This window comes from Cygnus atratus, chromosome 20 (assembly GCF_013377495.2).
Source record: "Cygnus atratus isolate AKBS03 ecotype Queensland, Australia chromosome 20, CAtr_DNAZoo_HiC_assembly, whole genome shotgun sequence".
NCBI classification, from domain to species: Eukaryota; Metazoa; Chordata; class Aves; order Anseriformes; family Anatidae; genus Cygnus; species Cygnus atratus.
In genome coordinates this window covers 4,013,033-4,030,629 of record NC_066381.1, presented here as the reverse complement: position 1 = coordinate 4,030,629, position 17,597 = coordinate 4,013,033, and the positions used below count along the sequence as shown (strand labels likewise).

The window sequence follows — 17,597 nt, the reverse complement described above, 5'->3', positions numbered from 1 at the left end:
GTTAATAATACAGCTTGTAGTTTACTATAAACTTTTTCTTTCCCGTTCCAAAAAGACCTTGGTCAGGTTGTCTTCACAGTGTTTAGAGAAGTATCAACATGTAATTAAGGCACAAAATCACTAAAACACCAAAGTTCTCTGCAAGTTGTGCAAAGACCATGAACTTTTTCCCTTACTCATTCTGTGGATACATGTCTTTTAGTCAGAATTTACTGTATGCATCAGTCTTGCATTTTCTGTAGAAATGTGCTTTGTCACCCTGGTAGACCACATGCAGCTGAGCAGCACTCTACGGAAGAATATGCTTATCTGGGGTTAATGCCCTTTCACTACTACCTAAAATATTTGTCAGATCTGCCAATATGCAGTCAAAATATTTTGAACTGAAATGTTTTGATTTTCCCTTGAAACCTCTGAGAGCTTATTTGCCTACTATTAATCTTTAAATTGGCTTGTTGGCACTTTTAATGGATCCCATTATATGACCACAACTTTCTCTGCCCTCTTATTTATTTTGAAAAAACAATCAAACAAAACCAGGCTGTTTTCTCTTTAACCAGCAAGCTAGAAGTTGAGTGCATGCATGACTGTAAGCTTGATTATTAGAGAATTCCTACATTCAGCTAGAAGATCCCTGCGTTAGAAACCTAGAAGGGATCATCAGGGAGAAAACCCAGTGGAGCTGATCCCCCATGAGCCAGAAACACTGGGGCAGAGAAGAGCTTTGGGATCTGGTGAACAGCAGTGTGATGTGAACGAGAGGAAGGGTGGTAGGGCTGACATTTTAGAGTGACCAAAAAATATCTTTTCCATTTTGCTAGTTTTTACTATTGGCAATTTGACGGTTAGTCCCTTTCAAGGTATTTTATTTATAGCTCTGCCGGTGTTTCTGTGGTTTCGTGTCTTTAAATATTATTGGGTCCGGTCTTGCACTTCAGGTACATAATTCCTTCCTACAGCAAACACAACAGGGAAACAGAAACAAAAATATAAACGATGCAGAGAGGGCATGGTTTCTGAAGGAAAGCAGTCGGGACAGTTTCTCCACCCTCGGATAGATCACTAGCATCTGGAAATACATTTTCTTTTCCTTTTCCGTGCAGAAAGCCCTTCTGACAGAAATAAGGAAGCGAGACAAGTCTAGGACCTGCTTTCAACAGCAAAGCCTGGCACAAAAGGCTTCCTGCATTTTGCACTGCCCTCCCAGGCCATGCTTGCTCTCTGCATGGGGCAGTGGAGCCTCATTTTGGGTAAAACCAGAGGCCCTGACTGCTTCTGTGGTGGTCTTGAGCAGAAGGTGGGGCAGCACAGACCCGCTGTAAGGGGGTGCAGCAGCCTGCAGGGCCTTGCTGAGGTGCCAGCTGGGTCCCAGGGTCAGGGTAGGAACGAAGGCAGGCTTCACATCCAAATCCTGGCACTTTCTTTGCTGTTCACCATTAATTCTTGTTCCAAATCACCTAGAAGCACGAAAAAGGCCCATACAGCGATGACATCCACCTCTTGTAAGGCCTTGCAGGGTCCCGTGCATGCTCAGTCATGCAGCTGGGTTACATCCCTGGCATCCTGCTCTGATGGGACGAAGCTCCACGAGGCGCCTGGCCAGGGCCCTGTTGAGTCCTGGAGCCTGAAATCCCCACACAGTGCAGCCCCTGTGCCCCAGGCAAAGACTGATCTCTGCTTTTCTTGAGCAATGAAACTTTCAGCCTCCAGCTCTTCTTGTTATAAGCAGTGCCAAGAAGTGTTTTCAGGGGTTTCAGAGGTCATTTGGGTTGCTTCACTTCTGGCTTTGAGATGTCTGGATGATGATGTTTGGGAAGTGATGAGGATTGTCCCCATAAGACCTGTCTCCTTTAACATCAGTCAGCTTAAATCACCAGGGTTGTCTGAAACAGTTTTAGCACCAACAGCAGGGGTTGAAACTATTGCCTCTGGCAAAGACTGCCAGCACTTGACCTAATGCAGTAACCTGGTTAACAAACCTCAGTCCCAAGCTGCTATTTCTCCCAGAAAACAAAACCCACGTGCCTCAGTTTCCCTTTTCATAAGACACAAGTGATTGCACTGCAAAGCACCAATGACCAGTGCAAAAAGAGTCCCGAATAATGTTTATCTGATGCTTAAGCCAGAATGGCTGTAACAATGTTAAAATAAGACTTTGGTATTTTTGTTCAATAGTGGCTGGGTGTGGATGGTTGGCATTTAGTATTTCCCATGTGTTTTCTGGGTGCAGGGCCCGGAGGGGTGGTTAACCTGTCCTTGAGCTGCAGACACGAGAGGGAGACTTTACATTTCCCCAGACATTTCACAGGTGTGCTTAGGTAGAAAAAAAAAAAAAAAGAGTTGCATTTCTTTTAAGAACAGCTTAGGCCAAATGTCTTTGCGGTGCCGCAGAAGTGAGCAGGATCCATGCTGGTGCCAGTAGCAGAGCTCTGTTAGCTGCAGCCATCCTGATTCACCGCTGCTAAAGAGCTGCTCGGTCGACTTCACGGTTGCTATATTCAGAATCCATTTGGCCACTTTTGACTTTTATGCTTTCTAAAATAAGGCAATAAAGCAATTAGGAATAGATAACAGAAGGAGAGAGCACTTCACCAAAGAAAGCAAAAGAAAATAGCGTGGCATAATTAGTACAGCGGAGCTGGCAGCAGCGAAAATGAGCTGTAACAACCGTACTGTGGCTGGCAGTACGGCTGCAGGCTGCCCTGCACATGTCCAATGTGGTGGTGGCAGAGAGGGACATTTCCCCACACGGCACAGTCTGGCCTGAGAACGTGTGTCATTGGGACAAAGGGAAATAAAATCATCATTTAGTGCTGGGAGGACAGAAATGATCCTGTCGGTCCTGCGCTTTTGTCAGTCGGAGGATTTATCCAGCTGAAAACATTCTCCCAAATCAAGAGGGAATGGGAATTAGTGTAACCAGAAAGGCAGGTGCTTTTTTTAGGGAAAAATCCAGGAATGTCCTATCTGGAGGGCTGAGTTAAAAATAAACGGGAGCCTCCTCTGCCAGAGAAGGAATGACAGGGCTTAGAGATAGGAGAGATTGTAGAGGAAGGGGCCGCCGCTTTCTTTAGTGTTAATCATTTTCAATTTGCATCGTTATGGTGTCTAGAAGCACCAGGTGGAAATCAGGGCCTCATTGTGCTGGGAATTGTGCGCAAACATAATGATTAAATGTTGCCAGCTCTGCAGAGGTTGAAATACCGTCCCTCATCTCTGCAGAATCACTAGCCAGCATAATTATTGCAGAATAAGTCTTTTTTGCAATTTCCCTTCCAGAATAGCTGTGCCACTTGATTTATGTCAGAGTAACCAAGCCCAAGGGGAGGAAAAGATATATTTGTTGCAGGTCCAACCTGGTAACCTTCACCAGTAATAATAACTGCTCGGAGGCAGAAGCTGATCACCACGTCTTTGTTCACATTCAGAAATTATTTGCTTGTGTCTCAGTTTCCCTTTATGTAACTCGGGAGTAGCAGCACTGCACTCCTAGCTCAGGAGAGGCAGTGCTTAATTTGCTGAGGGTTACTTTTCTATTAGGACTTTTCTAATAGGTAAATGATGCTGTAAAAGCCCAAACTCAGTTAAATAGCGTTTTAAATCAAACGAACAAAAAAGCAACACCCCCAATTGTCACAGCACAAGTAGGAAGCAACACAGCAAGCTGTCATTGAGGGGTCTTCGCACGATGACCAAGTCCCGTTGGGTTTCTGTGGTGCTGTGCTTGCTGCTCAGAGGTCAGAGAGCCACAGGAGGCACTGGGCATGTTTTTACAGCTTCAGATGACCACAGTGGATGCCAAGCACACGAACTTTTATAACAGCACAAGCAGGTCGGAACCGAGGGGCGAGGATGGTCCTGCCCCTGCTGGGGTCTGTGCTGAAACACCTCCATGCCCCGAGCTGCCAGCACGCTGCAGGGAGCAGCTTTCTCAGGACAACCTGAAACCTATCATCAGTTCCATTTTTCAGCACTTAACATCTGCAGACCTTTAACTGTTCCCTACAATCCTGCATTCAGCAATTTGACATGGGTTTTACCAAACTGAAAGGCAATGGGAGAAGGGGCTGGGAGCTGCAGTGCTCAACAGAGCACCGTGCCAGGGAGGGCTCCCAGCCTTTCCTCCACGCTCTCCCCCCGAGCACCAGCTCCAGCCCCTCCTGCACAAAGCAGAGCCGTAGCAATTGCCGTGGGCTTTCCCGACCTTTTCACACTGCACAGGGGACTGGTTTCCATTCACAGCAGACATTTGCTGCATTCCCTCCACACGCCGACTGCTCTGTATGGTCTCCACCTGAAAGCTGCAGGCCCTGGGGTCGCTGGCTTGGGCGAGGAACTTGTGTTGGTAAAAGAATTCAAATTACAGCCTCTCGTCCTGCTGGAGGTGGTTGGTGAGGGAAAGGCAAAGGCAAGGATCCCCAAAGCTCATGTATTGTAAAAAGCAAGCATAGAAAAGAAAATAAACTCTCCCATGATTTTTAAAGCAATCTTGGGACTTTTAGGGATCCCAGCTCAGAGGTTTTGAATGGCAACTACAGGGAAACGTGTACAAGTACCATTTCTCCTAATTTCCTATTCTGCCTTTTAATACTTCCTTGGGAAAGAACAGAGGCTTTGCATTACAAGCAGCTAGAAAGATAAAGCAGCCAAAACCAATCCCCTGCTCCACCTGCAGCCCTGCCCTGGCTATTTTCAGTTTTGCCTGCAGATCGACCCCCTTTAAACGGGTGTGGGAGGTGAACCTGAACGCTGTCGCTTCGCTGCCTCTGATCCCCGGGAAGCGAGTTCTGCCAGGCGTGGATGTGAGAAGCGGTCTGCCAGTCCCCTCTGCTGGCTGAGGCTTAGCTGGAGAGAGAGCTGCACCACCGCACCCGCTGCGTGGGGCTGCCACCACCCAGTTGGCTCCAAGGCCTCCGGCCAGCTTTGCCCCCAATGCTCTTTGCACCTCCAGTGCACGCACCTGGCATCGCTCTGACACGGCAGCGGCACGAGAAAGGGTGAAAAAACGAAAAGAAACACCCAACCTTAAAAATAGTCTTAAGAATAGATTTTTTTTTTTTTTTTGAAAGCTGAGGCATCCTTCTGAGAGCAAATCACCTCCCAGTGGGGGATGGACAGCTTGATGTTAACTCTGCTGACCTCATGGCCAAATTGAAGCTTCTTGCAGCCCATGTCCCATAGGAGCCAGAGCGCTGCGGGTACCCTGGGTGCTGCTGGTGCCTGCTCCCATCCTGCGAGGGGTGCAGCATCCCCACGGCCCCTCTGCTGACTTCCCCAAGGCAGCTGCAATCCAGTTTTGAACTGACCGAGACGAAATGTCAGCTTTTTCAAAATTTCAAAATTTCAGCTTTTCCAAAAAAGAGGTCAGACCCTCGAAGAGAGAGCACAGCAAGTCTGAGCTGGTACAACCTGAGAGCCCTGGCCAGAGCCAGCAGCGTGGGGCAGGGGCTGCTTGGGGCAGTTTTGAAGCTGGGGGCAAAGAGCCCAGAGGGGCAGGGGTTCCTCGGGGTGCTTTTGTAGACGGGGCCAAGGAGCTGAGAGAGGCAGCGCTGCTCGCCCCGCTGGTGTGGGCAGCAGCAGGCAGAGCTGGCGCAGGGCAGCAGCTCCCCGTGGCTCCCTGCCAGCCGGCCTGTCTGAGACGGAAACCCAAGTGACAACGCTGATAACAAGCTGTGCTCGCGGCCGGAGGCCCAGGGGCCCTGCATGGGAGGGCAAAGCCTGGGGGAGCCTGCGCCAGCTCTGTCGCAGAGGCTCGGTGCTCCAGCCCGATTTGCAGGGCTCCTCTGCGTGCACAGACTCCCCAGTGCTGAAAACCACCACGTACCCTGCATCCTGCCCAGGGCAAGCATGGGCTTTGCAAAAGGATGTAGTAGAAAAACTAAAGGTTTATTTTTCTAATAAAATACATTCTCACAAAATAACCCTTTCTTTCCCATGCTGGGGGACTGCGCATGGTTTTTGCCAGCTCTCCTTCCACTCCCCTCTCCCCAATCTGGAGCCACTCAGGGGCACTGCTGGGGAAGGGAAGGCAGCGATGCTCTCTTGCAGGGCTCGGGGTGCAGGACACCCCAGCATGGCCCTGGCACCCCAGGCAGGGCTGGTGGAGGTCCTGTGGGTGCTGTAGCAAGTGCAGGACCCCTGTGCCCTGTGCAGGTGTCACCCACCCCAGCATCACAGCAAGCCCTGCCAGACGCAGGGCACTGGGCCGGCCAGATCCTGCCCTGGCTGCAGGGTGCTGCGTTCACATGAGCTGGCGTTGGATGCTGCTCCTGCTGGCCTTGGGGCTGGGGCTGGGGATGATGACCGTGTTTTGGGAGAGGAAGAGGAGGAGGAGGAGGAGGAAGAAGGTGCAGGTTTGTTGGTCAGCGTGGATGCTGGAGAGAGAGAGGCATGGTGGTTTCGGGTGTCCTACCCCCAACTCGCCTCCTGGAGAGATGCTGCTGTCCAAAACCCAGTGTCCATCCCACATCCCCACCCTGCCTGCCCCGGGAAGCATAGATGCCACATCAGCCATTACAGCCCACTGCTATTTCTCACCCTGTGCCCTTCCCAGGGCCTTAGGAACCCCCTGAGACCCATAACCATACACCAGCTAGGCTGGGGAACCCCACTCACCTCTCACTGCTTGTTGTCCAGCTCCTTCCCTTTCTTATGTGACTTTGACTGGGGGTTAAAGAAGAGAAAACGATAATTCTTTTACAGACCTGCCCACTGCTAACAGCAGGAACAAGCAGCTGGGAAGCACCAGCTCCTAACCCCCAGCATGCGAGCATATTCTCAGATGAATTTGGGGGGGACCTGTTTCTGCCTCCTATGAAAGGACGGGAAACATCGCGTGGTCATGAGGATGGTCTCGGAAAGTGAGCAGTGGGAGGAAACAGCGGGTCATGCAGAAAGTAATTTTGGAAGGGAGACTCACAGCTCCCAGCCTCGGACAGCCCCAGGGGCTTGGGGCTCCCAGCAGCTCGGGAAGGTGCCTGGGCACTCCTCGACATGAACGTGGTCCCTGGCATGGCATCACCACGCATGCACCCGCACTCGCCCACCGAGAGCCTCCGGCAGGGAGGGATGTGCCGGTACTCACAGGCTCCTGTTCCGCGTACTTGAATTTCTTCTGCTTGTAGTAGTCCCGTCCTTGGAGGAAATGCAGCAGGAGCAGGTCGCAGAGCACAGAGGCCTTGAATCAGAGCACAGGCAGGGTTGGGGCTGCCCTCCCAGCTCACCTGTGCCCTCTTGTGTTCCCAGTTTGTCCCAGTTTTTCCCACAAACGGGTCACTTCTGCTTCAGGCCACTGATGGCAGCTGCTGAAGAGCATGAATCCTCCAAAAGTCCATTTAGGGCAGAAAAGAAGCTTGCTGGGACTGACACCGGGCATTTCAACAGAAATTAAATGCTTCCCCTTTGGGTACATGCAGCGTACGCGCCCTTTGGGTCGTGCCAAAGTCTTTAATGATCATAACGAAGCAGGATCTCGGGGCTGTGCATTGCATGAAATGCTGCTCACCACCTCCCAGACCCCTTAGCAATGTATCTAACCTAACATGCAGCTGTCAGGAGGGCTGCCCAGCCCACCTTCCTGTCGCCCAGCAGGACGCTGGCTCCCTCCAGCCCATGGCCATGGGTCCCTGCTCCCCACGTTAACAGGGCACTGGGGCAGCTCCTTCCCACTCCCGCTCATGACCAGGGCACTAATCAGAGACACAAAGTAGGGGCTGGAACCACCCAAACTTACCACTCCAAAAATACCAATTCCAGAGCCGATCGTGGTCATGGTGGGGATGATGTCAAATTTGCCCGCCTGCATGAAGTCAGAGGGAAGCGGTGAGATGCTGCAACGAGCTCGCAGCAGGAGAAGGCTGCAATAGCCACAGGTAGGGCTCAGCTGAGAAGCCCTGCAGCAGCTCCAGCCATGAAATTCCCCACAACCCAGAGAAAGAGGAGCTGGTTAAGAGCTGATTTTAAGTTCATTTGTCGAACAGAAAAATATGGTTATTTCGGGTTTAGGCTGACACAAATTGAAATTATTTTGCATCCCGTATTTTTAACTAAAAAAAAGAATGCATACCCTTTAAATATTGCCAGTGGGAGTACCACAAGGAAAGTCTTCTTTCCCAGTGGGAAGAAAGAGAGGGGAAAATAAAAAATTAAAAAAAAAGATAAACTCAAGTGTTCTGGAAATGTCAGTGAAAGGTTTCAACTTTCCATGGTCCTCCCAAACCCCCAAAGTGGGTTTGTTCTGGGACAAAACCACAGGCTGAACTGCAGCTGATAGATGCAGCCCATACAACGGGTTCCCCTCCGTGTCCCCTGGGAATCACTGGCCCCATGGGACCTGACACTGCATTACGGTGGTGCTGACACCCATGCACAGCTGCCCTTACCTTGCCGTTCACCAGGATGTCAAACCGGATCCCAAACACCTTGTACAGGGTCCTCTTGTCTGTCCCATCTTCTTTGTAGTATTTGGCATACCTGTCCCATGAGATAGGGGACATTAATGGCTTGTTAACGTGTGTCTGCCACCCCCCCACACCCCACAGCACTGGGACCTTGGTGGGATGCAAAGCAGGATGGGGTCAGGGGATGCTCCTGACCCTCTCCTAACTCCCTGAGGGACTGGGTTATCTCTTCCTATCCCATTCCATCAAGCACTGCTGTCTGGCATTGCAAAACCAGCACCTATTTTGGAGGGCAGTCCTGGATTTACTGCCACCCGCTGAGTGCTGTGGCATCCCCCAAACACCCACCTTCAGACCCTGCCTGGGGAGGCAGGGGGGTGCCCTCACCTGAAGTTGAAGCCCGGCGAGACGTTACTGTCATCATTGTAAAGGCCGTGGAACTGGTAAATGGGCTTGCAGTGCCGGACGGGCCAGTCAAGGTCGCAATTCCAGTCGATGGTGATGCCCACCACTCCGCCCTGCAGCGGGGACAGCAGCACCGGGTGACACAGAGACACCCCGTCCCTCCTCGTAGGTGGCTCCCCTGGGTGCTACCAGGTGCCCTGGCTCCCCATTAGGCTGCATGCCCTATGCTGAGATGCTCGCTTTGGTCCTAAATGCTGGATGTATGGCTAAGTTCATGCCCTCTTGTTCCTGGGCATCATGCTACGCCCAGGGCATGGTCCTGAGCAACAATGGTCTTTGTGGCCCTTCCTTGTCTGATTTTGCCCATGAGTTTTGCCTGCCCCATGGCCTAACCCTGACACATCAGTCATTAAACCAGAAAAGGCCACGTCCAAGGAGATTCATCATCTTTAAGAGATTTAATTCTGCCGCTGCCGTGCAAGCCCCTGGGAAATCCCACCCCTCGTTGCAGCAGTGGCAGCTCAGCCAGCCCCCCGTGTCCCAAGGCACGTCTCCAAACGCCCAGTACCTTAACAGCCAGGACGGTGAAATTCTGACCCGATTCCTTCACCATGTAGCCCAGGTCAAACACGGGGCACAGGGAGTCGGTGACTTTGTGGTACGTGCATTTCTTCAGGTACTGCTTGGTAACGCTCTCCACCAAGTTGCGCCTGCGAATGAAAGGAGAGCGAGAAAGACTCTGAAGAGCTGAAAAAATTGTAAGAGAAAGGAGCTCTGTATGGCCCTGGTCCAAGGCCTTGCCCAAAGCCGGGCCACTTCAGAGCTGGGTCAGGCACTGGGCCTCGTCCTCCATCCCCACGTGGAGCGCAGACCTTCTCCTCCAGCCCCGCCTGGCTTCCCCCGCCCCACCAGGGGCCTGTTCCTCCTGAACCTCCCCATGTGGAGGACACTTCTCTGCTGTTTTCTCTCCCACGAGTGGTCTCTACATCAGCTTTGGGTTCGCTGCTTTGCATGCAGCCCCAACCCATGTTTCAGCACACACCCACCACCCTCACTTCTTTTTGCAGCCCCTCTTTCGTCCCCCAGGCCTGCCAGCCCTCTGGCAGCCTCCACCACCTCTCCCAGCTGCCTCTCCTCTCCTCGCCTTGCCTCTCCTCTCCTCTCCTCATCCACGAGCAATGCTCCCAGCACAGTCAGTTTCCATCTGGGACAAATCACAGACAGCGCATCCCACAGCACCCACACTTAGCCATTTTTTTGCCATCTTGCCCAGAAAGGGTGAAAAGGGAAGGATGACGTCCTGCATGCCACCCGGGTCTGCCCTTTCTCCTAAAAATAGCCTTTCCCTGAAGCCTCCCTGCCCTGGATGGTTTTGCAAGCCCCGTGCCCTGGTCAGTCCCGTCCCACCCCTTCTGCTCGGCAGTTCATTAGCAGCAGCGATCAAAGGCAGGAAGTCCCCCCTGACCCTGGCTGGCTCCGGCCACCCTCTCCTCCCAGGCCCTGCTGTCCCCTGCCATGTCCCCCCTGCAGCCCCTGCCACCACCTCACACTGCTGCTGCTGAGGGTCCCACCACCCCCTGGGGGGCAGCCCCACACATGCCACACTGCCGGGGCATTTAACCTCGGCTGCAGAGCGGGGATGCGACTGGCTTAGTGAGGAATCCGCTATGCTCAGCACAAATAGCTGCTCCTAATTTGCTCCAAATCAGCTACGGGACCGGTGGTGCCATAAATCCTCTTAGATGCATGCCAGCATCCAGCACTGCCTGGACGGGCTGGCCCCATGTCCTGCTGCAGGACCTAGTGGTAATGGTGAGGGTACGGGGACTGCTGCTTGTTTTGGGGGGCAGCAGGCTCCTCCTGGCTGCTCACACCCCATGGTCATATTTAATTTTTTACTGCTTTTGTAGTGGGGGGAAAATAGGGAGAAGAAAAACGGAGAACCAGAGAAAGTGCATTTTCATGCAGGTGGTTTGAAGATAACTCAAGGGACATTCGTTCCAGCAGCCCCTTCCCTGCAGCTGCAGCCAGCAGCTGTGCTGGGATGGGTTTGGAGGGAGATGGCTCAGTTCCTATCGGCTCAGCTGGTGGTGGAGGGGGCAGCAGCTGGGCCAGTGCTGGGCTTGCTGGTGAGGGATGACACCCCCATGTCACGCACCCAGCTCTGCCCCTGATTTCCCCTCAGGGCCACGGCCAAGCAGAAATCCTCCCCCCAGCCCTCCCCGTACCTGGACACCTTGAACCTGGGGAAGGTGATGCTGTTCTTGATGAACAAGGTGAACTTCTCTGCTTCTGACAGGAGGGCAGGGCTGAAAAACAAGCATTGGCACATGTCCATGGCAAGGAGGAAAGGACTTGGCATATGCCAAGAGGTGCTTCACAGTGGCCCATGGAGGCTGGAGATGGAGAACAGCTCATGGGCAGAGAATGACTTTGCTCTGAGGGCAGCTGGGCCACGCCTGGATAACCCGGCAAAGAAGGGGAGAGCCACCAGGAGAAAATCAGGCCAGGAGGGACACAACCCCCTGGGGACATCAGGCAGCATCTACCCGGGCTGTCCTGGCAGAAACCCACAGAGTCTGGGCTTGCTCTGCCCTACACCGAGTGCTTCTAGTCCCAGCTAGGTGCAAAATGGGGCAACAGCATCTCTGCTTACTTGGGAACGTGGTAGTCAACTTCGACAGGGCACCAGCCAAAGATCTCACAGGTCTTCACCGAGCTGTTGAAATTCACACACCTGCCCGTCATGAGCCCTGCGGGGCAGAGAGAGCTGCTCACGTCCCTGGGTACTGGGAAACCCCAGCTCAACACCGGCATTTGGGGGACCTGGGTGGGGTTCCAGCCCTGCCATGGCCATCCAAAAAACAAAACAGTGCCCCTTTATTAAAAGGGCAATTAATTGTGGCCAATCGGTTGTTAGAAAGCTGTAAGTCGGGGGGGAAACATTTAATTTCCTTGATTATCCTTTTGTCAGGAACGTTTTTGCAGCTCAGACATCATTTGGAAGAGGACAGCAGGGCCAGCCCAGGTGGGATGCTCTTTGGGGATGCCAGAGCCTCCCGCAGCCCCACCAGCGGGTGGCCCGGGGCAGGTCCCCACACAGCCCCCCCAGCTGCGTGGCCCCACTGGGGCTCGCTGTGCTCACCAGGAGCAGCAGTGCCGTACCTTGTCCCTGACGGCTGTACGTCCCCTTGCTGCAGTCACTGTCCCTCGTGCAGAGCCCGGCATCCGGCAGCTGTTTGGGGAAAGCCGCTCAGCGCTGTGTCCCACCATCACCCCCCAGGGCTTCCGTCCGTCCGTCCCCCCACGGGGCAACAGCCTCCTCCATACACCACTTCCCAGCCACAGGCATCCAAATTAAGCAGGGAAAAGGGTGAGGGGTTTCTTTTTTAAGCTTTAAGGCTCATGCTTTTACTAAACTTCTCGCTTTCAGGAGAATTACTTCACTGGTGCCACCACCTCAGCCCCCTGAGTTACAGACACGGTGACCACTGAAGGGAGCCAGGGCGTTTACCTCCGGGCAGGTTCCTTGTTTCTGTCCAGGGGTGATAATGAAGTTGGTCATCACCACGAAAGAGTTGTCCCCCTGCGGAGACACAGCCAAGGAGCTGACAGACAGCACAGTGTTTTTGGGGAGCGGAGGAGCCCCTTCCACATGGGACACCGAAACCACTGGTGCATGGCCAGGCGGGTGGCTCCTTTCTCCCCCAAATTTGTTTCCTTGGGTTCCAACGTGGGAAGCTGGTGGTGGCCTTGGGGAGTTGTGGTGTCACCAGTCCGCCCTTGCTGCCCACACCTGGAGGCACCAAAGGAGCCTTCAGCCTTGTGGGGGCAGCATCAAACGTGCCCCATCAACCGGGGGGGTACCAAGCATCGGGCACTCCCTGGGGACGACATGGGGAAAGGTTTGTGGCAGGAGCCACCTGCTCTCCAGCAGGGAGAAGCTGTGCCATGGGTGGCCCCACGGAAAGCCAGCACTGAGGACCCCACCAGGACCTGCTCCATGGGGTTGGGGTGAGAGCAGCCCCCCCAGCCCCTCCTGACTCCTTACCTGCGGTGGGAAAACGTAATCCACCACGTCCCAGATGTGCGGGCCCAAGACGCTCTCGTTGGTCAGCGTCAGGCCTTTGAGCTTCACCGACACGGAGCTGACGATGCTGTCCTGTGACTGGTAGCCCTTCTCATAGAGGAAAACCCACCTGGGGGAGGAAGGCGAGCGGTGGGTGCAGCAGGGACAGGACGGGACAGGGCAGGACAGGGCAGATGCAGCGAGCGTTTCCCTGTGCTCCAGGACATCTTCAATTACTTCCCAAATTTCCTCTTGCTAGAGGGCCCAGGGATGTGTTGCTGAGCTCTCCTACCCCCTGTTCATGGCGTGCGGGAGCTGCAGGACCTGGCTGACTGCAGGCTCATTTATTTGGGGGTTTGGGATATGTTTTGTGGCTGAGGGCAGGCAAAGGCAGGTAGAGCCGGGTCTGGAGGGCATTTAGGATTGAAGCCTTGCTGGACTCAGCAACCCACCTGGTCCATCCTGATCCACTGCACTAATATTCGCCACAAATTGCTGCCTCCAGTGCTGGGACATGGGTGAGCCCAGGGCCCCTCCAGGGCCACCAGTTCCCCATCCAGCCGAGGTAGCCACAGTGCCAGGGGCTGTGGGCAGCATCCCTCGTGCTGCTGCCTCCTGATCGCCCGCATAGCCCGGCTCGCTGGGGCCAGCTCCTGGAGCTTTTTAACCCAGGGCATAAACAAGCTGCCGCTGGATGAAGTCTGACTCAGGGAGCCTATAAACATGGGCAAGCTACCATGTTGGGTAGCACTGCCGACACTAAAAAAGGAGCGGTCTGGTTTTTGTCCCCGCCTGGAGCTCTGCCCTGCAGCTGCTGGACATTTTGGGGATGGTGCTTTGGGGTCTGCAGCCCCATGGGTGTCCCAAGCCAAGGGAATAGCACCCTGGGCTGAGGGCAGAAACTGGGGCACTGCTGAAGAACTCGCCTTTTTCACCTTAAACATGTACTGGGTTATACCGGGAGGGCAGGATGAGGCCCCATCCCAGCCGCCGAGCCCTGGCAGCAGGGCAGCATCTCCCCGTGCTGCTGGCGCCGCCTCAAGCCCTGCCTAGGGGGCAGAAATCCCCCAGCGGTGTCACCCAACCTCCTGCCCCATCCTGCCATCATCTAAGCCTCCTTGCATGCAAACATTTCAGGAAGCCAAAGCCACGAAGCGCTGCCCGCCCGGCTGGCAGCGATAGCGCCTTATCGCAGCGCTGTCTGCAGCTGGGGGCCGGTCCTTCCTCCGTGCTCATGTCCCCGCTGCCGCCACACGGTCACGCATCCTGTGCCTGCTGCCCAGGGCACGGAGCTGAGATAACTGCAAATAAATCAATATCTGCCTGCCGAGCTTGCTTTCGAAGAAGAGCTAATCTCAAACATTACGGCTTGGTGCAGGCACTGAGGGATGCCAGCAGCTGGGGGCCAGGACATCCCAACCCCACCAAGGCAGCAAAAACATCGGAATTATGGCAACACCTTCTCCTCTGCCCCTGCTCATCACCCCTCCAGGTTTTTCTGCTGATCTCTCCTTGCTGCCTAGCCTGTTTTAGCTGGGTTACTTAAGCCATAGTTCCTTCGGAAATCCTGCTGCAAGCAACCGCCCCTGCGTGTTCCCCCTTCACAGGAGCTGGCAGTTTGGGCTGAGAGCTCCCTGGTGACCTGGGCAGGAGCAATGCAGGACCCCACCGCCGTGGTGCAGCCCCTGGGATGCTTTTCCCCCCTTCTAGGGGAGCTGGAGTGAAGCTGGGATTGCCCCTACAGCTGCCAGGAGCTCGCTCTGAGCCCCAGGAGTGGCCACTTCTCTGCTGTACTGCGCCAGCCACCCTGTGCTCCCCAAATACCCATTTTTTCCCCCAATTCTTGCTCTGCTCTACCCGCAGCAGCTGGGCACCCCTTCTCCATGTAAACCTCCTACCATGGGTCCTTCCTGGCTGCCAGATGCAGGTGCTGCTCTCCAGCCCATTGGGGCACAGCGATGATTTCTGCATCATTCCCAGCCCCATAACGCAGCACCCTGTGCCCCACCACCTCTCACTACTGCAGCCCCAGTGCCTTCTCCTGCTGCGGGAAGGATCCCAAGGGTTGAAGCCAGCTCTGAGCAGCTCCGTGAGCCCTGGGGCACCCAAGGACACGTGTCCTCGTGCAGCTCCAGCCCGCCTGCCCGGCTAGCTGCCCTTTTTTTGAGCTGCTCTCGGGGCTGCCTCGTACAAGCAAAGCAAAACAGGGCTTTGGAGTGCGGCCGCGTCCCTGCCCCACAGCAGCTGGGGAGGGGACAGGGAAATTTATGGCCCTGTCTGCAGCCGCCTGGGTCTCACAAATCACCGCGCTGGCCCCAGCTGCCTCTTATTTCATATAAAGAAAAATAAAAATAACAACAGATTCTCAGGCTGCTGGCCAGCAGCTGGAGCAGCAGCTGGAGGCGGCTCAGCGAGCGCTGGGGCTGGGCAGGGCTCGTGCCTCTGAGCAGCCGGGATGTGGAGGACACGGGGCTCAGCCCCACGGCGGGACACAGCATGGGTGCCAACGGGCAGGGGGATGCGATACCACTGGCAAAACCCCCTCGTGTTGAGATACAGGGGAGACAGGAGCCCCTTCCTCCCTGTTCCTTTCTAACGTGTTGGCAAAGCGCTAATTTGGGAAAGCGTGCCCCGGCGAGCCTTACCCGATGATGTACGCCAGGACAATGAGCTGGATCAGCCGGAAGGTCAGTCCCACCTTCTTGTTCCTCACCAGCACCATCCGAGGGGTGTCATACTCGAAGAGGAAGGAGGACACCTTCTCCATGCATTTCTGCCCCATGGCTGCACCGGGGCTGTGCCGCCACCGGCCCCGCTGCTCGCCGCGGTGCGGGTTGGGCCGTGCCCGCCGTCGCTCCTCTGTTTGCAGAGGGATAAAATAAATAAATATAAATAATAATAAAAATGCTATCGGGGCTGCTCCGTGCTCGGCCGGGCTGTCGGGCTTCCTCCTCTGCGTGGGGACGGGGTTTCCTGTTCCTATAAGCGCTGGGCTGGGTGCAGCGGTGCCCTACATGGAGCGGGGGTGGGACGGGTGCGGGAGGGTGCAGGGGCCCTCCCTGGGGACAGGGAGGGAGCAGGGAGCAGAGGGGGTCTGGGCAGGGACAGGGGGGTCCGGAGGAGGATTTTAGGCAGTGAGGTCAGGGCATCACCTTTCTGCCCCCTCGATGTTTGGGGTTGTGCATCTCCCATCCCTGTCCCTAACCCATGTCCTGCTACATCTCCCCAGAGGCCACCCCAGTCCCCCAGGTGGGGGCACTGAACCCCAGAACTGGGGACACAAGCCCGTGGGGCAGCCAGACCCCTGGCTTGGCCCCCCTCCCACAATGAGGTCACCCTGCTGGGGCTTGGCTGCTTCCCAGCGCTTGCCCAGGGGCTGATCCGGGCACATTTCGAAGCATTTTCAGCATTTCCAGCATTTCCTGAAAGGCCCCTGGGAGCAGGGCTGGTGGGCACACCCCACAGCGAGCGATGGATGCTGCAGCACTGCGGTACGTGGCCAGCACAGAGCGGGGCTGGAGCTGAACGTGCTGGGCTGAAATTCGGGGCCTGACATCGCTGCAGTGGGGTTTGGGCTCAGCACTGGGCAAAGCACAGAGCTTGTGGATGTGGGACCCCTGAGAATGGGGCACTGGTGGGGGGTCCTTTCTTGGGGAGCACTGGGACCAGCTGGGGGGAATGGAGGATGCTCTCCCCCAAAATCCCCAGCAGTGCCATTGCTCCCCGCCATGTCCCAGCCATGCGGGAGGCAGCGCCTGGACGGGGCTCAGGGGCCACGAGCACGGCTCCTCTCTGCCCCGTGCAGGGAAAACATTTTGGGAAACGTGGGCAAGCTGAACCTGCCGGGAGGAATCCCCCCTTTCCAGGCCATGTCTATTGACATCACCTGTCACGGCCCATTGCCCTTGGCTCGGCATCGCGTTGCCCCATCGGCGCAGCCCCGACAAGCGTGAAAGCAGCAGAACAAATCGCTTGCACTGCTGGGCAATGGGGAGCGTGGTGGGGAGGCAGGCGAGACATTTATCTGCAGCCTCTGGGCACCCCAAGGAGCTCGGGACTCCAATTCCAACGCTTCCACGTTTCCAGTGGCACGGCCCCATCCCAGCTCCCCACTGTGGGGCTACGTGGAAAGCTGTCAGATGGGTGGCCAAAAGCAAATGCTGATGCTAATCGTGTCAGATTGAAGGCTGATCCTGCTATTGAGCTGAGCAGACAAACCTTATAAGCTTAGATATCTGTCAGGAGAGCAGCAAATAACTTACTGTATGAAACGAGGCCTTTTAGGGAAGGCTGCTCACCCTTGCCAAAGCCATAGGGATAATGAAAATAGGACAGCTAAATTTAACAGCAAAATGACTTGTAAAAGAGTCACTTCTAACCTTCCTCTGGTACTTGGAGTCAATAAAATGGTTAGAGCATGGATTTAGCTAAAATAGTTTCCATCGGGAGATAACGGGCATCACCCAGTTTACTCCCTCCTGGAGCCGTGGTGCAGACCCCATGGCCGTGGCAGTGCTGGCGTTGGGCATCACCTGCCTGCGACACCCCAACATTTGCAAACCAGCTCCGAAACCTCGTCTCCTGCTGTGCCCAGCTCACGTCACCGCCGCTCACACCTCTCCCCTGGCTGCTCCCTCCCAGGGCTTAATGCTCACTAAATTGCTTTACAGCAGGGGTTTAATGGCCGGGGGCTGGCATTGCCAGGCTACCGGCCCCACAACAGC

The 17,597-nt window shown here is 55.0% G+C and overlaps 1 protein-coding gene across 1 annotated transcript; it reads right to left on the bottom strand.

Annotated features, from left to right (window-relative positions):
* Positions 1-6,618: 6,618 nt before the first annotated feature.
* On the bottom strand, positions 6,619-15,655 carry P2RX1 (purinergic receptor P2X 1). Its single transcript, XM_035559058.1, has 12 exons — positions 15,519-15,655; positions 12,856-13,003; positions 12,319-12,390; positions 11,970-12,039; positions 11,461-11,557; positions 11,033-11,113; positions 9,373-9,514; positions 8,787-8,917; positions 8,382-8,472; positions 7,733-7,798; positions 7,085-7,177; positions 6,619-6,663 (listed from the first exon to the last, which is right to left on the bottom strand). The coding sequence occupies exons 1-12, from the start codon at positions 15,653-15,655 to the stop codon at positions 6,619-6,621; spliced, it is 1,173 nt and encodes a 390-aa protein (XP_035414951.1).
* Positions 15,656-17,597: the final 1,942 nt, after the last annotated feature.

Bases quoted from the DNA above. Each gene is read 5' to 3' on its own strand.
- P2RX1 (XM_035559058.1), bottom strand. From the start codon at position 15,655: ATGGGGCAGAAATGCATGGAGAAGGTGTCCTCCTTCCTCTTCGAGTAT. The intron at 9,515-11,032 runs GTACGGGGAGGG...TTTCATTCGCAG, and splicing joins CCCAGGTTCAAGGTGTCCAG to GCGCAACTTGGTGGAGAGCG. The intron at 8,918-9,372 runs GTACTGGGCGTT...TCCCCGCTGCAG, and splicing joins TCACCGTCCTGGCTGTTAAG to GGCGGAGTGGTGGGCATCAC.